The 21,273-nt window shown below is 48.4% G+C and overlaps 1 protein-coding gene across 5 annotated transcripts in view; it reads right to left on the bottom strand.

Annotated features, from left to right (window-relative positions):
• METTL21A (methyltransferase 21A, HSPA lysine) overlaps positions 1-13,711 on the bottom strand; it is a 54,321-nt gene extending 40,610 nt beyond the window's left edge. Inside the window, exons 1-4 of one of the 5 annotated variants that reach the window (XM_045852810.1) lie at positions 13,584-13,688; positions 12,207-12,385; positions 10,655-10,766; positions 3,931-4,247 (exon numbers count right to left, since the gene is read on the bottom strand). In XM_045852810.1, coding sequence (XP_045708766.1) covers positions 3,931-4,247; positions 10,655-10,766; positions 12,207-12,353 — 576 coding nt within the window. In that variant the 5' untranslated portion in view covers positions 12,354-12,385; positions 13,584-13,688. Of the gene's footprint in view, positions 1-3,205; positions 4,248-5,203; positions 5,588-7,560; positions 8,460-10,654; positions 10,767-12,206; positions 12,386-13,329; positions 13,458-13,583 lie in introns of those variants that run through there. The other 4 variants (XM_045852803.1, XM_045852831.1, XM_045852817.1 and 1 more) reach the window with 4 other exon arrangements.
• Between the last annotated feature and the right edge of the window lie 7,562 nt (positions 13,712-21,273).

Genomic DNA, 21,273 nt, shown 5'->3' with positions numbered 1-21,273 from the left:
ATAACAAAATTTAACAGTGGATTGAAACTTTGGAGCTTACAAATCCTTATTTTTTAAAATGACATTAAAAAAAAAGAACTGAGGACCACCCTGATTTTGTGCAATTTCTGCCAGTGCTCAGAGGATCCAAGCCTCCAGTTTCCCAGAGCAGGACTCTACTCACGGCCATGTCTTGTCTCCTTCTTGTTAAAGAACTTTATGAAGTGCTACTTCTGTCTAGGTGGAGGTTCCGGGGAGCAGAATGATGACTGTTTCTCTGACACTAAAGTAAATCACATACCTGTTTCACAGAGTGTTAATGTCAGACCATATCTAGGACCGCTTACCAATACTATAATGTTCAAAAGTGGGTTTTGCCCCGGCCGGCTGGCGTGGCTGACTGGAGTGCTGTCCATACACCAGAAGGGCCGCCAGTTCCATCCCTGGTCAGGGTACACACCTAGGTTGTGGGTTTGGTCCCCTGTTGGGGCAGGTACAGGAGACAGCTAATGGATGTTTCTCTCTCTCCCTCTCTCTCTAAAATCAATAAATGTATCCTCGGGTAAGGATGTTTTTAAAAAGTGGTTTTTAAAGGACTGCAAGCCCTGGCCAGTGTGGCTCAGTTAGTTAGGAATGTCGTCCCACATACCAGAAAGGTTGTAGGTTTGAGTCCCAGTCAGGCACATAGCCAGGCTGCGGGTTTGGTCCCCAATCAGGAAGCATATAAGAAGACAACCGACCAATGTTTCTCTCTCATACCGATGTCTCTGTCTCTCTGTCTCTTTTCCTCTGTCTAAAAGCAATGAAAAAAAATGTCCTCAGGTGAGGATAAATAAACAAATGCACTTCCAAACTATTTTCTTGGTTTAAAAATTGACAGGAAATACTTCTACCTTTCAAACACCATAAACTGGCAGCCTGATAATTTGATAACCCTGATAAGGTACTTATCCCTTACCTTGGTCAAGGGAAAATAAAGCACAGAAATTAGGCAATTTAATAAGATAACTCATCTGTAAAGGAATCTATTTTTCATGAGTAAATGTTTCTTGAACTCCCTTTATGAAGAGGGTACCGTAATTAACACGAGTATAAAATACGAGGTGCAGTTCTTGTCTTCAGGGAGCATAAACTGTATTCGGTAAGATAAAACATTCCAGACAATGTTGTTGTTCTGCCCTGGGTTCTCAACTGAGTGTTCAGTTAATTTGGATACAGTATTTTCATCTATTAGAATTCTGATCCCTTCACAACAGAATAAATGCTCTGCTAGAAGCTATATGAAGATGCTGCCAGGGCTCCGGGTAGTTCTTTCGTGAACTAAAGAGGTTGTTAGGAGGTAATCACCTTGGAACATAACAGCGGCACGCGTCAGAGCGGGGGTTCTCAGAACCCGATGTCGTACACGCTCTGGCGCAGAGCACCTTGGCAGCCATATTTAATTTCAGTCGGGAAGAAGGTCACCGATGCCCACTGGATGACTTAACTCTCTAACAGTTCAAAGAAACAGCAATGTGAGAATCAAGGCTTAGAACAATCAGTGTGGACTAGGTTTCTGTCCTGAATTTGAGGATACAACAAACACACTTAAAATGCACATTTGTGGGATACATTAATCCCTTTAACGTAAGTGAAAAAGGTCACAACTTTGTTGATTGATACTTATGGTAGACTCTGGCATACTCTAGAGGTATATTCCTCCAACCCCGGCCTTCCCACACACACGCCTTCTGAAGCACTCATTTCCCCAGCTTCCAGGAGTGCTGGCTGACGGCTGAGTCCCTCTCCTGGTATCGTCTTCAGCTCAAAGTTATGCCCCTTGGATCCAATGACTAAGCTACACAAGGATATAAAGTCCCGCCCCTTGCTTTAATATGGCCCACCTGCATTCTGAATTCACTGGGGATTTCCTGCCTGTGTCTCAGAACAATTTTTCCCACTCTCCAAGTTCTACTACTTTTACTCTTTCAGAGACATGGATCTCGAAAGCAGTCCCATTTAAAATGTCTGCACCCTACCTCCATCTCTGAGTCTTTTCCCCAGGGAAGCTGACCTGTGACAACCTCGTAAACCCAAAGCCAAAAGGTCACTTGATTTTCACTTAGACAACCAAACTGTTCCTGCTAAATTTTTCTTGCCTTTATTTTCTTCTAGTGGGATAAGGTGGGGGGCGGGAAACAACCTTCAATTTGTTCTAGCAACAGTATTCTTAGTTAATGTTTTATGGAAATGTAAGACAACCCAATCATTGCTCACTTGGTAGCACATCCAGGCACCTCGAAACTCTCCAGCCCCATCTCACCCCACCCCAAGTCATGGTAGTACCTATCTCCAAAGCTAGAGGCTTCAAACTAAAGGAGCTGAACTCCGATTAATATAATTATTTCTGGTACCCAAATGTGATTGGGCTTTCATTAGTGTTGATGATGTTGCAGGGCATGTATTGTTTTAAAAGACCTTCCATGTTCATGCACAGTACAGGCATTGTGTGGTTTGGGTAAGTTCTGGGTGTTTGTGTTTGTGCATTTATCAGAACTGCGTTAAACTGGTGCCTCACAGAATGCTCAGGACTTTTAATTCACCTTTATTAAAATAATTGCAGAAAATATTTTCATATCCAAGATATTCATTCAAAGGTTAAGAGGAAAGAGGTCTTATTTCTGATGTTTTGCAAAGGAAATCTATCTCTAATATCAAATACCATACTCAAGTTATAATATTCTTGTGGTCTAAATTTGTTTAAGCTGTTGTTTAAGTTTGTACATTGTAAAAGGTGGGGGGGGGGCGACTGTGTTGATGTGTGTGACTTCATAAACTATTAGAGATAATCATGAAACAATGTAGCAATCACTTAACCCAAAGATCAATATCCTCTAAATGGAATGTGTCTTTATCACTCAGCAAATATTTGGTTTGATATACTAGATACTGGGGAGGCAACAGTGAAAGAGGCAGGGGCATTCCTGGTCCTCAAGAAGCTTTGTCTTCTGGGGAATCCAAACACTGAATAAGGAACTACAAGTACAATATGGAAGGAACTTGTACTTGGGGAGCTAACCTCTCCCAAGTGTGATACTTATTTCATTGTCATCCTGTGTACTACAAGGAGGCAGGGAAGGCCTAAGAAAGAATCACAAAAACATCTGAGAAAGGGGAAAGTGAAGGGAAAAACTACGGCGTTTGATTGGAAGATAGTAACCTATTCACAGCACATGGAGGTCCAAGATTTTATACGCTTTCAAAAGTAACTAAAACTTTATTTTTACTTATTCCTTTGTTTACATACCTAAAACTGAAATTAGGCCAAAATGCACGACATGAGACCTCAGAAAACTCACATCCCAATCTCAAACAACCGGAAGTACTTAAGACCTGAATGGGCAGACAAAAGATTTCAAGAGCATTAACAGCACAGGGAATGTATGTGAAACCTCCTGTTTTATATTCAGAAGTTGAGGGAAAACAGCTGAACGTGTATCTCGGAATGTATTTAAAATGATTTGGGTGATTCAGCCCCTCCCACTGCTCTGAAGACACCTTACCACCAGCCCTTCACCGTTTCGTCCGTCCGAGACAGCTGCTCGCGGAGAGAGGGCAGCGTGGGCCTGCAGACACAGCGCGGACCAGAGCTGCACGCTTCCCTTGTCTGTTGCCTGCGTTTCTGAGTGAGGAACACATGACTGAAAAGCCACAGCAACGGGGCAAAGTCTGTTGCTGCTTTGTTTTTAACACTGCGCATTCGCTTTGTCCCTTGAGAAGTTTTGGGTAGACTTTTCGTTCAGTACGCCAATTCATTCAATATGGTTAGATTCCCAGGCGAAGACCTTAACGGACACGTTTAATGACAAGATTCCTATAAATTATAGCCAACTATAAGCCCTCCCTCTGGTTTCTCTTCTGTGCTTTGTAAACGTGGACATCTTTTTCAGGATCATAGTGAACTTTACTCACTGTAAATTGCCTCTCCAGCATCACTAAGAAGTTGTTATCCCGTTCGTAACGAATTCGGCAAGCTAAAAGGATCACGGAGTGGCTGCTACACAGATGTTCCAGAGTCCGAAGAAGGTCTGTGAATGTCTCTTCTAAATATATGATATCAGCTCCAAGTACCAGGTCAAATTCTCCAGGTGAAAAACTCCCCAAATTCTGTCCCCAAGTCAGCTCCTTAACAACAGCTCTGGGTTGGACATGGAGAGGTAAGTTGGCTTGAACGTTTGATTTAAGAAATTCTAGTGCTACTTTTCGATCCGTGATAGTCACATGAGCACCTGGAATGTGGGACAGAGAGAAAGTAATGGGCACATCAGTACAACTAACAGGTAATGGGGCCAAGTTCAACGGCAGGTGAGTGTGTCTAAAGACTCCACCTGACACGCAGATCACGCCCTTCATGGATGGCTGCAATAGATCAGAACAATGACCAGGAGCTCTTTCTGCACAGCCTACTAGTAAAAGTGAGCCTTATAAAACGCAGGGCCCCCAAGTGACGACCACCTGAGGCTTCTCACTTCGGCAGGCAGAGCTGGCCCACCCTCCAAAGGTGTCCACCACTGCACTGCATTCATTAGGTCGCAGCCTTCAAGCCCAGTTGGCTTCAGGGTGGAATGGAATCCAAGCATGAAAATGACAAGATACCAAAAACAGAGAAGGGCTGCTTTCTGGGATTAAAGCTTTAAAAGGAATCAAGGAAGTGATTAATTGGCTATGAAGAAATCCTAATCCACTTCTCCTCATACTACTATAAAGCAGCTAATCTCTCTCTCTCTATATATATATACACACACACATATATATGTATATATACACACATATGTGTATATGTGTGTGTATATATATATATATAATTATTGAAAAACGGTAAACTTACAAACTACTAGACCGTGGCACACTCTCCCTCTTGGGAGCACGCCTGCACGTTCCACGTTCCCCCCTCCTCCCCGCTCAGCCCAGACCATTAGCCTCACCCATCTCTCTCCTCACCCTCCTTCTCTCTCCTGAGCTCCAAGGCCCTTCTTCGCTCCTGTAACTTGTTTCCTGAGCCTGGAAGCCCAGCTGGCTCATTTCTATGGCCTCTGTAACTTTCTAAAGAAACCTTCCCTTTTTCCAATTTGGAAAAAAAGAAATTCCTAGGTTGCGTTCCAGTACTGTAGGTTGAAGTGTGAAATCCTGGCCTCCACATGCTATGTGTTGGCACACAGTGTATAAGGTTAACGAGGCAGTACTTAATAGTCTCATCCTTGTGGGTGTTCACCGTGAACAAAAGATCCAGAGTTTTGAACCAATATATCTGAGAGAGGCTGAACCCTTCAAATGAACCCCGAAAACACTTCATCTCTATCATAATAACAATGTAATAGGTATAATGTTACCTCATTTGTGCCCTGCAAATCGGAAGTTTCAACTGTTGCTCCCTCCCTTCACGAAACGATTTCTCACTTGCCTCTGTCTCCAGTGTGGGATGTTCATAGGCAATCCCCCATAAGCTTGCAGAGCAGCTACAGAAGGCATTTCAGACACAGCTCCTACTTGACGTTTCTTATCTTGCCTTGTCCCATTAGGTCAGGACGGCATGCGGTTCAGTCTGACATTCACAGTCCTGAGTGGGCAACTGCGGGAATGTTCGAGTCGTCAGCTGTCACAAGCACAGGCCTCCCACTTCGTCCATCCATCCCTCGCTAGACAGCGCGTGGCCTGCTGAGCAGAGTTCCCGTGATACGTCCCTCTCTCCTGATAACACGCACCACGGGCAGCCTTCTCCGGGTTTGACTCAGAACCTCACCTCTGGATGCCTCGACCGTCCACAGGGCGCTGTGCTCAATGCAGAGCCATCGAGTGCTCTGCGTACCCTCTCGGGGGTCCACTTCCCCAGTGCGCAGGCGCGGACCTCCCCTGCCGCCCCGCTCGGGGATTTCTGAGGCTCCTCCTGCCGGCTCGCTGTTCCAGGAGTCCTCACGGGACCTCGCCGGCAGCTGGCCATTCATTCCTCTGTGACACCCACCCCTCAGTTGCACAAAATGTGAGTGGCCACCACCAGCCACCAGACAAAACCCCCACCTTCGCAGAGCCTGCCTTCCAGGGAGGAGGTAAACAATGGAGGTTTTTAAAAACAACACCCAGTGTGTGAGAGAGATGCCCTTAGGGAAAAAAATAAATCAGGACAGATGGACATGAACCGTCAGGAAGCAAGGGAGGCGGGTGTGAAATTTTAGACTGGGTAGAAGGGACGGCCTCTGGCAGATGAGGGAGGTGAAGGCCTGACGGGAGAGGAAGTGCAAGGGCCTACAGGGGAAGGGAAGGAGGGGGCTGGAGGGGCTGAAATGAGCGAATGAGGAACAAAGCAGAAGGAGACCAGGTCACAAAAGTAACGGGAGGTGGGGCAGATCACCCAGGCCTCTTTGGTCTTGATTTGAAAAGGCTTTGGGTGAAAGAGGTGAAGGGGTGAAGAAGCACAAATAGGTAGTTACGGACAACCACAGGGCTGCAAAGTACATCACATCACGGGGAACACGGTCGATGACGTGATAGCTACACAAGGTGTCAGCTGGGGTCCTGGAAATAGCGAGGTCAATACTATGAAGTATCAATTGTCTACCCGCAAGGCTGTATACCTGAAAGCAATACAAAGTAAAATTGAAAGAAAAAAAAAAAAAAAAACAAGAGAAGGCTTTGGCTTTTTCTGACTGAGGTGGGAAGCCACTGGAGAGGCTGAGTACAAGTGTGCACGATCTCACTTCGGTGTTAACGGAACTCCCAGCAGCGGGCAGGAAGCGGGCAGGAAGCAAGCGGACGAGTGAGGAGGCCAACACGATGACCCTGGCGGAGGCCTGCGGCGCACCCCCTTCCTGTTACCACCCCAGACACCCGCCACAAGCCGTCTCCCCAGCGCAGCACCCACGCGCGGGCCAAGCCCTCTCCCGGGGACCACTCGGTCACCGCTCACTGAATTTGATCACCCGAATGTCCGTCCATGTGGCTTCGTTCTGGGGTTTTCTTTGTCGGTTTTGCGGGGAGTACAGGGGACATCATTTGTGCCCTGTAACTTAGTCTCTTTTAATCACTTTCCTTTCTTCCTGTGTAATGTAGGGAAGAAACAGATCATTGGTTCCACAGTTTCCCACAGTCAGGATTTTGCTGATGGTACCATTTGTATCGTTTAGTATGTTCTTATGTCCTTTGTATCTCCTGTAAATTTTTTTGGAGTTGAATTTGTTGAACAAGACATTTCAGAGGTGGTGGTGTGTTCTTCCTCAAGAGGTACCTTGTAGGCTCTACTTTTGTGATGTGAGCAGCCCAGATCCTTAATTCATTAGATTCCTTTTGAATTGTTTGTTAAGAAACTTTGATAAAGAAGAGCTTCTTCCCCTGCCTGGTGAGGCTCAGTGGATTGGGTGCCGGTCTGCACACCAAAGGGTCGCTGGTTTGATTCGAGGTCAGGGCACATGCCTGGGTTGTGGGCCAGGTCCCCAGGATGGGGTGCGTGAGAGGCAACCACACATTGATGTTTCTCTCCCTCTCTTTCTGCTTCCCTTCCCCTCTCTCTAAAAACAAATAAAGAAAATCTTTTTAAAAATGCTTCTTTCAATGGCTGTTTACTCACTGTGTATAGGAACTGTTTTAATAAGAAAGGAAGGATAACTGTTGCTCCTCCCTTCTCTTTTATAAAACAGATTTCAAAATGAAGAGTTGGTTTCTAAGCATCCTCCAAAGACAACGGTTTAGGTTCTATTGTAGTTGTTGCATCATGAACTCATGGGTTACACAGTTTTAATGGACCTTAAGTCCATTGCCATTATTGTTATTGATGCCCATGCTGTCCTGTCTCTTGCCAGTAGACTTTTGACCCAACCCTATGTCATCCTCTATAGCTTTCTTACTATCTGGTATAACAAGATATTCCAGGGTCCTCTTACTCATGTCCTGCCACAGACCTAGAATCAGCCACTTAATAAAGTTTTTAGTTTTTTTTTATAGATGGGAGAAATACTAGCAAGTTTGCATGCGTGGTGATGGGGATGATCGGGTGGAGAGTGGGGGGCATGACGACAGAGAGAGAACCTCTGGAGCAGAAGCAGAGACGCTGGGGCCAGCCACAGCTGGGGCAAAGGCAGTGCCAGGAGGCTCCAGCAGCTGTCCTCTGACTGCCTCGACATTCTGTGTGAAAGAAGAGGCAACATCCTCAGCGAAGAGTGAGGATGGAGGAAGAAGGACTGTGGGCTTGCAGGGGGGGAGAGGCAGGAGAGTGACTGCTCAGCAGCATTAACCCCTCTGAGGCTCCGGATTACAAACTGAAAATGAGACCAGCAGCAGTGCGTCTCCTCCCGCCCTGTCTGGCTGCCCAGGTCTGTGCCCGGAACGAGAGGAGAGCTGCACTTAACCTTGTTTTCAGCCCGGTGAGGACGATGGAGCGAGGCAGGGCAGGGTGTTGACGGCATGTGAACACGGTGGTAAGGATGAAGATGAAATTCCTGCCCTCGATGATGCTGGAGGAAGAGGGAAGGGAAGCGATATTTGGTTCATACAAGACTAAGGGACACCGACCCAGTAAGGCCACACAACCTGCTCTCACCCCTTTGGTAATGGAAGAAGAATGTGTAAATGTTTGTCCTCGCTTTTGGTTTTTCGTTTTGTAAGTAATGACTTAGTTTATTCAACTATTCAGGCACTTACTGTGTGCTAGAGATACAGAGAGCAATGAGGTAAACCTTGCTCTCTAGGAACTCAGCCTCATGAGGGAAAGAGACATAAACACATTGCAATAAAATGTGTGAAGTAAAAACAGGAACCGGTGTGCAGAGCCCACTCCTCAGGAGCAGGGAGAAACAGATACACATAACAACTGCCCAGGAGGTGATGGGACCGTGCTGGGACAGAGGTGGGGAGTGTACCAGCACAGAGGGGAAAAGAACTAAGGCAGCGATTACTTTTGCTCTGGGGCAGGAAAGAACTCCACGAGGTGACAGGGGAGCTGGGCGGGGAGCACACACCTCCCAACCGTGAGAAGGCTATCTGCCACTCTAGCAGCTCCCGCAGGCTCCCAAGACTTTCGGTGGCAACAGCTCACCAGTCCCTGGCTCTGTGACAGTCTGAAGAGCCTTATCCCGACTTTCCCAACCGCACAGATCCACATTTCTGGACCAGAAACAGAAACACTCAGAGAGGCAAGCAATACTAGTTGAGCATTTACTCTGTGTCCATTGGTGAGCTAGCAGATTTCTACACGCATCGCATTTGATCCTCAGCGTGGAATGAATGAGATTACTTCCCCCTTATATCAGAAAATTGCAGTTTAGAAGTAAAGCAACTTGCCCAAGGACACACAGCTAGTAGAAGGTAAAAGGTGTCAGAACCAAGTATAATTCTAACCCTATGCGCTACATTACCTCACTAGTACGTCACTACGCCAGCCAGACGCCTTCTGCAGACGCCCTTGTTCCCGGGGAGGGGGGGGGAGCCTCACTTCCTGTCCCAGTTAACTCCTCACTTAGCAGCAGAGGGAGGTCAGCATCGTGGAAAGAGGAGACCTTGGGCTGCTGTGTCTGACAGGCCTGGTTTGAGTCTCCGGCCTCCGATGACCAGGACCTCAGAGAGGCTTCATCTCCCAGCACCCCAGTTCCATTTGAGAATGAAAATGGGAAATAATGCCTAGCATACACATAAGGGGAACTTAAGGAAAACAAATGGCAGCGAAGCAGCAAGGGCCTTGCCGGTGGTAAAGGGCTGCGTCCACAGACAGAAACCTAAATCAGTTCATTCACACTTTTAACCACCACCCCTGCCACACTCCCCATTGGGTTTCGGAAAGCGGAATGTCAATAGGGAAAGGAATGCTGGGAAAGAACGGAGTTAGGAGAGGGCATAAATAAGCTGGGAGTCGGCGTACCCTCACCTGGGGCCTGGTTAGAAATGCAGACTCTCATTTCTTCAGAACCCAAAACTGCCTTTTAACAAGAGCCCCCAGGGACAGCACTGAAGTGGGAATACTCCACACAGAATCTTCGAAGCTGGTCTGTCCCGTCAGAGCCTAACTCAGATGTATGAACCAGAGACTGTGGGGAGGAGTCAGTAAAGAGCCATCAGATAGTAATGTGACTTAAAAATACTCTAGGCCTACATTAAGGTCTGTATGCCAAACAAAAAAGAAAATGACAAACCTTGATATTCATCAGCTTTGAACTGTATACTGTTACAATTTTTTTAATATAAGATGCCACTACAAACTGATGCAGGGCCGACCCTTCCTCAAAGGCAAAAACCAGTTTCCTGAGCAATGAAGGGGAGAGCTATCTGCTCTCTGGCCTCGCGGGGTTAGAGGTGACAGTGTATGGGAAAGCACCTGAACTGTGAAGACAAACAAGCAAAAAACTATGTACATGAATAAGAGACTTCTCTTTGAACTTAAAGTCACCTTCAGATCACATTATCAGCAGCATAAAATAGAAGGGGGAAAAGCAAAGGCCCATGAAAAGTGTAAGTATAAAGATAAAGAGCGAGAGAAGTTAGCCTTACTGGACTTCAGAGCACCAGCAGTTGGTCCGTAACATGTCATAAGTACAGGGGAAAGGAAAACAATCGAACCAGAGAGTGAATGAACAATGGGCTTCACACCGAGAAAGCAGCAAACGCATCTCTCCATGAGCTCCACTCACAGAGCCGTGAGCCAGCGAGTCACACTCACCCAGCAGGGCAGCCACTATGCCCACCAGCCCCGTGCCGGCACCCAGCTCCACAGCAGAGCGGCCCCTGAGCTCCACAGCTCCCGTCTCCAGGTACGTGGAAAGAACGACAGCCTGAGTCAAAACACAGGGGGGTTATGAGGAAGGTCAGCACTGCTCCAGGTCAGGGCTGAAAGGTCTTGAGTAGGCTCTGTACTGGCAAGAAGACATCACAGCCCCCCTCCCACCGCATGGTTCGGGTCCTGGTTGGACAGCACACACAGCAGCTCAGGGGCTGCTGGGAGGGGGTTCCCACAGCAAGCCCAGGCAAGGCACCCTATAGGACAGGTGCAGCAAGCCCCACCGAAGGCTCTAACGGGCACGGGTGCTAGAGATCCATGACACTGCCCATACAAGATAGGGTGCTGCTGAACCTGGGAAGATCAATGTCTTAATGTGTCACTGCTTTACACTTGAGGCTTACAGTGCTCCTCTGGCAGAGCTGGCGGGAACAGTCTCTGTCGTTTTTCTTAAGGAGACATCTAGTTTCCAAACTAAGCTCAAATCAGCAAGGCCACAATGTTCCCCCAAGGAGAAAAGCACAGCAGCAACCAAGGCTCCTGGAGCTGCGTTCCTCACCCTCCCCCTCCCCCACCCCCCATCATCCCTGATGGGCATCGCCCCACGGGAGCCCTCGCCATGTACTATCGGGCAACAAAAGGTACATTTTAGCCAAAGTTCTGGATACTTGATGTGTGAGTTAGCATTTGTGTACTATTCTACAGAAGCACTGTATACTGTTAACATGATTTTAAAATATAGTTTGTTTCCATGGCCACATGCTATTCATATAATTAGCACTTCCTCTTCTCAGTGGGCATTTAAGAGACTCACCTGTTCTTCACTATTATGTACCTTTATTACTTGGTCTAGGATCATTTTCGTGGAGTTAGACTACACTCCTTGAAGTATTCCTGGGTTAGAATACATTTTTTTATTCCTAAAGGTTTTTTCTCATTTCCCTAATACAACGCAAAGACTGTGAAACTGTATCTACACCGAGCATTTAGCCAACATCAGGAGAGCTACCTCTGAAGCCCAGGTGTGGCGCCAGACGTGAGAGCCAGCCACTGTCAACAGTGCTGGAGAAGAAGAAGTGAAAAAGCAAATACCATTATCATTTTGTGCTGATGACAACTATGGGAAACTTAAAGAAACACAAGACCGTCACTACGGGCTTTGTCATTTTACAATATTCTTTGTGCAATATTTTAATTTCCCTCAACTTTCCTTCACTCACCCTAAATGCAACCTATTTCGGGGAACATGGGCAGGAAAGTGACTCTGATGTGTAGAAATTCTTATGGAGTGGGTGGGGTGATAGAAATATTTTAAAATGTAATATGGGTGCACCACTCTGAATTCACTTTAAAAAATCACTTCATTGTACACTTTAGGTGAAGTGTACAGTGTGTGAATTATATCTCGATACAGTTGTTCTTTTACTTTTAAAAATAAAGACCACTCTTATAATCAATTGCAGACGTTTTCAGAGGCCTCCCAGGACTTGCTTACCGCGTCCCAAACCACGGCTGCGACTCCCAGTTGCCTCCAGTCCTGCCGGATCTTGATGGTATGGTTTGCAAAGGAGAAGGTGGCCAGAGGCTTGTGGAATTTCTGCAGCCCCACTCCCGAGGTCTCCTCATAGGGCACCAGGGCCATTTCAACTGTGCCAGCTCTCTGCTCCCTTAAACCTGTTGGGCAAAAAGAATCCTGCGTGTTCTGGCCAGAAAATGCATTATCTCTTCAGTGGCCCCACATGCTTTTTAAAGGGTTAAGGTTTCAAAAGAATAATCAAGAGGTCGGGGAAGCTTTTCCCTAATTCCTTTTACAGTGTTCCCCCTCCCAGTCTTCTGGGACATGAGATTTGGCTCTGAATCCATGCCAAAGTATGTCTTTAGGCAAAAGCACCCAGAACGGTACAACTCCTGCAAGATGATGGTCAACGCACTTCGCTGTTAGGACTCTGGGCGGCCCTGAGGGGGAGCGAGACAGCTGTGCAGCCCAGGACTAGGGAGAGAGCAGCGCTCTCTGAACGGCCCAGGCCTGCGCTGACTGCAGCTGGATCTCGCCGCAGTCGCAGGAGTTGGGAATATTTTTGTTGGGAATTTGGTTTTGGTTTTGGTCTTGCCTCCACTCTCTCCTAAGCAGTGCGTTCACTGGTAACAACCATGGATCCGCACCTGCATGTAGACTGTTACCGGGTTTATGATCCTACTTTCTGACCCCTGCTGTGTGTAAACGGTGGACGCAGTTCCATCTCCTCGAGACTGGAAGTGCAAGCCACTCGTGGCTACCAACGGGGAGCACGCGGCCCCGGGTCCTGAACGGACTCGGGGGTCCGCGGCTAGTAGGCCTCCCCAGAGTCCCCCAAACCTGCCACTACCCGCCCCTCTAAAGCACCGACAGGTGCGCACTCCCTTCCTGAGGCCCCCAGAGCTCCGGGAACCCGCGAAGGTGGAGACGGGAGATGGAGGAGAGGCCCACAGGAGTCTTTGCGACCCCCGGCCAACCGGGACGCCCACCCACTCCCGGAATTCTGAGAACTGCCTGGAGGAGGGCCGAGGGGGCGCCCAGGCCGCCCCAGAAGCGGGCCCGCAGCGCACCGGCGCGGAGGCGCGGCCCCTCCGTTACTTACGGCTCGCGGGGCAGGCCGGCCTGGTGTGCGCTGCGTTTTCCGGGCCGAGGCCGGATGCAGAGTCGACCGGCCTTAAAGGGTAGGAGAGCCAGCGGCGGAGGAGGGAGGCCCCAAGGTCCGCGTTTCCGGTTTCCTCCCTTCCCAGCCTTCCCGGCAGGTGCCTGGCGCTCGCTGGGGGGCGCGAGGCCGACGCGTGCGCCACGAGGGGCCGGGAGGGGCGCCGTTACGCGGGGTGCGGGGTGGTTAGCCCTTACCCCAGTGGGTCCTCAAGGTATTCGGGCTCCCAAGCCAGTTCTCCCGAGGCCGAGGGCAGCGCTGGCTGCAGATCGAGGTGCGGAATAGCGGGCGGGTGCGGAGAGGGCTTGGGGACTCTGGCGACTGGTGAGAAGGAAGCCACCAACCTGGCCCTGGCTATGCTGTTGTACTAGTTGCACTTTTCTATCTGTGTGCTCGTCCTCGCGCGAGCACTGTTTTTTTATATTTGTGTGCTTGCTTGTTTTTAGTTTTACAGGTGCCCCGTTAGCGGGTGTAGGAGAAAGTACGTTCCAAAAAATACACGGTCACCCACCCATTCGTCCACGCGTCACTTCAAAGTGAAGTTCGAAGGGGTGTAATCGCCTGCTTGGTGACAATACAGTGGGAAAGTGACAAAGCCTTTAACTAGAGCGCAAACGCGTTGCCAGCACTTGGCCCGGCTCCTGGATTGTAAAATGTGTTTGGGGGAGGGGGGGTCCCTTACCATGCCTCTACAACTGCTGCAGACCCCAGGCCCTAGTCCCCCTCCTCCCGGGGCAGATGGCTAGCGCATCTATCCTGGGCACGCCAATTCTTGACGTGAAAGCTGCTGACAGTGTGACACCCACGCCGCAGGCCCTTGGAAAGTGCGCGGCTTCAGTGGGCACCCAAAAGTGTGATCACGTGGGGAGCAGCTTTCTCTTTTCCTTTTTTGCTTAGACCCTGACCCCCAGTCCCCTCACCCCACTGTGCCACCGCTCTCTCACGGAGGTCCTCAGTCCCCGCTGCACGTCTGAATGAATGAACGAGAATGCGTTTCGTCCTGGGACTCAGCCACGCGCAAGTCCCAGCTGGTGTGCGCTGGGGCGCAGCACGGGTGTTTTGCGAGCTTCCGTGGTGATTTCCTCTGGCCGCCACCTGCGGGATGCTCAGGCCAGTCCCGAAGCAGCGCCTCTTCCATCCCGCAGGGGGCGTGCCAGGCCTCATTCTGATTTCCTCAACCTTCCCATGGAAGGCTGGGCCTGGGCCTCAAAGGTGACTTGAAGTGAATTTTGAAGATCTGCAGGGAAGGTCAATTTTTTTTTCTTTGCGCAATTTACTTTTTTTTTATGCTGGTATTTTTTTGAAGCTATTTTACGTTCACAACAAAGTCGGGGAGAAGGTACTGGGATTTACCTTATACTCCCTGCTCCCACACTTGCGCAGCCTCTCCCATTATCAACATCCCCCACCAGACTCACCCATTTGTTACAGCTGATGAACCTGAGCTGACTCATCCTTTCCACCCTAGACCAGCTTCCATTAGGGCTCACTCTGGGTGTTGTACTTTTTATGAGTCTGGACAAGTATATAGTGATGCGTATCCACCATTATGTTATCATGCACTGCAGCTTCACTGCCCTAAAAATCCTCTGTGCATCCCTCCTCCACGGCCGGTGGCAACCACGGCTCTGTTTCCTCTTTGCATAGTTTGGCCCTTTCCCAGAATGCCATATAGTTGGAATCACACAATACGCAGCCTTTTCAGATTGGTTTCTTTAACTTAGTATGCATTTAAGCTTCCTCCATGTCTTTTCATTGCTTGGTAGTTCATTTATTTTTCGTGCTCAATAACATTCCATTGTGCGAATGTACCACGGTTTATCTACTTACCTACTAAAGAACATGTTGGTTTGCTTCCTAGTTTTGGCAATTACGAATAAAGCTGCTGTAAACATCCACGTGCAGGCTTGTGTGTGCACATAAGTTTTTGCCCCCTTTGGGTAGATATCAAGGAGCACAATTGCTGGGTCATGTGGTGAGAGTGTGTTTAGCTTTGTGCGAAACTGCTGAACTGTGTCCCAGAGCGGCCTTACCGTACTGCATGCCCACCAGCAATGAGTGAGAGCTGCTTTTGCTCCTCGGCCTCCCCAGCATTTGGTGCTCAGGGTTTCGGATTTTGGCCAAAACTGCTGTTTTAATTTACAATTCCTTAATGACATATGCTGTGGAGCATTTTTTCCCAGTGGTATTGAGATACAATTGGCATATAACATTATATTAGTTGAAGGTGTACACCATAATGATTTGATATATGTAGATATTGCAAAATGATTACCACGAGAAATTTAGTTAACACCCATCACCTCACATAGTTAGTTTTTTCCTTGTGTTGAGAACTTTTAAAATCTACACTCAGCAAATTTCAAACACCCAATACAGTATCGTTAACTACAATCACATTCTACACCTCACATCCCCAGATCTTACAACGGGAGGTTTGTGCCCTTGGCCCATCTACACTCATGTCCCCCACCCATCACCCTCTGCCTCTGGCAGCCACAAATCTGTTCTCTGTTTCTGTGGGTTTATTTGTCGTTTGTTTTTTGTAGATTCCACTGTATGTGAGACCATACAGTATTTATCTTTCTCTGCCTGACTTACTTCACTTACTGTAATGCCCGCAAGATCATCCATGTGGTCCAAATGGCAGGATCTCCTTTCTTATGGGTGAATAATATCTGTGTGTGTGTGTGTGTGTGTGTGTGTGTGTGTGTGTGACACACCACAGTTTCTCCATCCGTTCATTTGTTGGTGGAGCCTGGGCTGTTCCCATATCTGGGCTCCTGTGAGTAACCAGTGAACACGGGGGTGCAGATGTCTCTTCGAGACAGTAATTTTGTTTCCTTCAGATACATACCCAGCAGTGGGGTCACTGGATCATATGGTAGTTTCATTTTTAATTTTTCGAGGTCCCGCCATACCGTTTTCCATAGTAGTTATACTAATTTACATTTCCACCAACAGTGCACAAAGATTCCCTTTTCTGTGCACCCTCACCAACAATTGTTATCACTTATCTTTTTTGATAATAACCATTCTCACTGATGTGAGGTGATATCTCACTGTGGTTTTGATTTGCGTTTCCCCAACGATTAGTGATGTTGAGAACCTTTTCAGGTACCTTTTTCATGTACTTGTTAAGCACCATTTCATATACCAAATTGTTTGGACCATTTTAAAATCTGATCATTTCATATTATTGAATTTAAGACTTCATATATGTTGGATAACATTCCTCTATGAGATATGTATTTTTCAGACATGTCCCCCCGAGTCTGTGGTTTGTCCTTTCTCACTAGTGTGCGGTTTGTCTGTTCTCTCACTAATGCCACACTTCATTACCATAGTTTCACAGTTAAGTCCGAAGTCAGGGAGTGTCAGCCCTCCAACGCTGTTCTTCTCGTTCAGTGTTACTGTTCTTTCTTTGTTGATCTTCTCGTTCTTCCCTCTTTTCTCTCCCATTATCTCCTTTCTCTTACCTCCTCTACCTCTCCGTGCTGCTTCGCCCTCTCAACTTTCCCCCCCCCCCACCCCCAGCTCACTCCTTATTTTTCCCTCTCTTTGTCCCTCTCCTTTGGGGAGCCATCCTGGGGCACAAGAAAAAAGTATATGCTCTGGAGCCAGAGAAACAGTGCAAATGTTAATTCTGCCTCTGACACTTTAACTGGGATGAGCTTGTGCCATCACCAAACCTTCCTAGATCCCAGGTCTCTGGCCCACAAATCCTGGCACAGAGATGCCGGCCCCTCCTCCATTCCCCCTCCCCATTCTCCATTGCTTTTGCTGCAATCATCCACAGGACTTCACAAAAGAAAACCTTCCCAGCCTCTCCAGCACTCCACAAATGTAGGACATTTGCCTCATTATATTTACTTACAGTTCATTTGGAAAGTTATTCGCTTTTTCCTGACCATAATAGACAAGAAATATCCTTAGTCCTACCAGTGTGCTAAGTGGTGCCCATTGGCTCAGGAAGCACCAAAAAGAATGTTTAGGAGCATATGCAATTTGCGTAGCAATGTAGATTTTAAGTGGAGTTCTGTTTTTATCATAATACACCAAAACAGCCAATGGTTTCCTGTGATTGCTTGGAAATAAATTTTTAATCTTCGAAAAAAGTTGTGTAAGCAGTAGACTATATTGTTTAAATACCCGGTTCACCTTCTACACAGGCCTGTCCTTGATGTCCCTTCCCGAGGAAGGGCTGTCTCTACGCCCTATTGAGGTCAGGCTTCACCAGGTGACTTTCTTTGGCCAATGGATTGTGGGTGGAAATGACATCTGTCACCTCCAAGAAGGAACATGAGGTGTCTGGCCCAGCTGTGTCGTTGCTCCTTTTCTCTGGGTTCCAAAGCAGCGTGTCCCAGACTGGGGTGCTCCTGTACCCGCAGCCCCAGGTGGAGCAGACCGCACCTGATCTGTGAGCCATGAGTGACAAATGAACCTTTGTTGAGGTAACTGCAAGATCTGGGAGTCATCACTACAGGACGACTCAGCAGAAGTTGACACAACACAGGTGTGGAAGAGAGAAATTTCAAAACGCAGAAGTTTTTAGGATGGGCGGCTTAGTGTAGCTTCTCAGTGAAGAAGACCCGTTTTCAGAGCTGGGCCTAGCACATGAGGTTTCTTTAATCGCCCTACACCTGGGCCTCCACTGTCAGCATGAGCTGATGATCACTGACCACCTTTATCCAGCTGTGATTCTCAGGCTGGAGGACAGTTCTGCTGCCAGTCTTGCTAGGATGTGGAAAAAGGTAGATTCACTCTTTGCATTATCTGCAGTTCCAAAGGGCAGTTCAGTCATAGTACACCGGTCTGTAAGTTGTGCTTTTTCCTTTAGCAAGGGGAACTGGGCTTCTCTCCTTGGTCCTCTCCTGGACCCAGACGACTCAAAAGGGAACACGTTTGGGCATCTCCTGAGCCCAGTGCGCTCCCTGTGTACCTTCAGGCTGCTGGAATCTTCACACCCACTCAGCCCCTTGTGGGGAGCAGAATTCAGGGTGGGGGTAGAACGTAAATAAGTACGCCCAGAACCTCTGGTCGGTAGATTTGTATTTTTATCCCTGAGACTAAAATGGCCTTTCCTCAATCCTATGACGTGTCACCAGGGCATAACTGTAGAAGGGCACATATTCTCCTGTCCCTCCTGTGGTCTGGAACCAGTTCATGCACGAGGTCACAGTAGAAACAGCCACCTTGGTACAAGGCGACCCCACCCCTCGGCCGGGGGTGGATCCCCAGCCCAGGCTGGGTAAATAATCTCCTCCGCAGGGTGAGAGTTCAGAGTGGCCATTGGACATCTGCTGTTGCTATTATGTTTATTAGCCCAGCATCTATGTATTTCCCATTTTGCTGGTAGCAGTTCTCTTCTGCTACCCGTCAAGAGCTCGGCTTCTGGGGCCCAAAAGCCTAGGTCACATCCCAGCTCTGCAGCTTACTAGCAGTGAGGCTGCGTAAGTGAAGGTGAAGGCACGTTCACCTGTTTCACCTGTGCCTCCCTTTCCCCACTTACAGAAAGGGGATGATGTGCTGACTACATTAATGAACAGATAGTAAACCGAGGTTAAAATGAGTTAATTTATCTAAAGTACTTAAAACAGTGCCCAGCAAACAGTGAAGTTCATGTAGCATTGGCTCTTGTTGAATGCTTGGGCAGGGCTGACCTCGGCCCTGGCTCTGAGACCAGCTACGCGTCTCCCGGGCCTGGCCAATGCGAGTACCCTTCTCTTGGGCCGTGATTCCGAGGTGGGCAGTGTGACCGAAGCTGGGCTCCCCCGCCATCCATCCTGAGACTTGCCGGGACTCTCGGAGAACCAGTGTTGGGAAGGACAGAAGCAGAGTTCCTGTAGGCCATCTCGTTCCAGGGGGCTGAACCAGCAGAGCGGGGAGCCAGTGCGGTGCAGGTGCTGGTGGAGGGAGAGGCTGCCCCCTACCGTGCCCTGTGACCACCTGGACCCAGCTGGCCTGGACTTTTTAGTTATTTGAACCATTAAACTCCCTAATTAGCTTAAGCTGGTTTGAGCTGCTTTTATTGTCCTCTCCTGAAGAAACACGATCCATTCAGTCTAGGCTGGTCCCTTGAACAATAGGGATGGAAAGTCGCACTGGGTGGGGCCATACTCCCCGTGCCAGGAGGCACAGGGGCCAGGCTTCCCGGTGGCTCTCCTCTCCTGAGCCTTTCGTGGCTGCGCCTGGGCTCCCAGGACCTGTGGGACACCAGTGTAACCTGATAATAAATTTCCCTTTCTTGCTTAAACTGGCTTGGGTGCCTGATACATGCAACCAGAATTCTAGTGGATAGTATGTCTTCTGTTGTTTTTATTTTTATCTATCTATCTATCTATCTACCTATTTTGAGCAATAGTGGTAAGAATTATTGGAAGTGGAGGGGTGAACCTCTGTGCCCTGCATGCTAGATATCCCTAAAGAGGCTGCCTCACTGCCTCGTCCACACCCAGGTGGCTTAGCTTCGTCTCTCTGTGGAGAAGTCCAGCCTCTGGGTCCACAAACCCACACATGGTCTCACCAAGCCCAGGAGGAGAGCCAGGACCCAGAGCTGCTGTGCCATTCGCCTGGCATCCGAGGCCCAGTAGTTCAGCACGGTCTCTGTTCCGGTCCACCCTGCTTTAGGTGCCGTGCTTCCACCCACCGGGTTGCTTTGGGGAGAGAGCGTGCAAACACCGGTAGTTTGTTCTGAGGAAGTAATGAGACAGAATACAAATATTCTGTAAGGTCCCTGTATACAATTTGGTGACGGCTAATTTGCCATCATATTTGCCAAACAACAAATAAGATCTTAATAGATGGATGTGTGTAAGAAGGACAAAGGTGTCCTTTCCACACTCATTAGCAGCAGCTATTTTGAGTTAGTACAGACCTTGATAAATGCTGGTGCAATGGAAGCGTGACCTCTGGCTATATCTTCCCCATCCATTCTAGAATGAAGGATTGGCCCCTCCGACCTTCCCACCCCCACCCCGCCACCTGCAGGCACCACCACACCCACCCTAGGAGTTCTGTTCCTCCCCAGGCCTGAGGAGGCCGGCTCCCTAACCTGTTCCATCAACAGCTTCTTTTTGCCAAACAATCCCGTTAGCTCCAAATTCAGTGTTTAAGAGTGGTGCATGCTTGCTGCTTAGAGGTTTGTCAGGGAAGAACAAACTTTCCTTTGCCCTCAAGGTTCTTCTGGCTGGTTCTTCTAATAATTAAATTAACATGAGACAGGTAAGCAAGAAAAAATAACCAAATTTGATACATACATATGTATGTGAATCCTGCACATGTGAGCGAGCCAGAGACCCCACATGCAGGAGAGGTTCACAGAGAGAAAGGGGGACTGAAGTGAGTAAAGCATCCTAGCCAGGGATGAGGGGAGGTGTCTTGGAGGCTTCAAAGGTCATTGCACGATGATAAGACCAGCACATGCTTAGTAAATACAAGTTTTCTTGCCATGTATTCAGGTCAAGGCTCATAATTTAAGATCTTCTAGGTACTAAAGAGACGAGTAGAAGTTTTTTTTAAAGGCTGTGACTAATGTTGTCTTCGGCTCAAAGTGATCTGCGTGCAACAGAGGCACATCTTGGGGTGACTTGTTCTGAACCCCCATTGGTTTTCACTGCTGGGCTTTCTGCTTGCTGTCTGCCTTCTGCTCCCTGGCCCTGCTGAGATGCTGTCTCACAGCTACTTCTGACCAACGCCAGGTCCTGTCTCTGTCCCAGACACCAGACTTCTCCACAGCATTGGACTTGAAGAGGCCCTGGGACAATTCCGTGCCGGGATGCTGGGTCCCCAGCCTCTGGTCTCACCCCCTCCCACTGCCTCCACTCTGCCTCTACACTCCCCCAAGGCTGCTGCAGCTTCTCTGAAAGCCGGACTTTTCTTCCTACA

This window comes from Phyllostomus hastatus, unplaced genomic scaffold (assembly GCF_019186645.2).
Source record: "Phyllostomus hastatus isolate PE091 unplaced genomic scaffold, TTU_PhHast_1.1 phas_contig_137, whole genome shotgun sequence".
NCBI lineage: Eukaryota > Metazoa > Chordata > Mammalia > Chiroptera > Phyllostomidae > Phyllostomus > Phyllostomus hastatus.
This window is presented reverse-complemented; position numbering and strand designations above follow the sequence as displayed.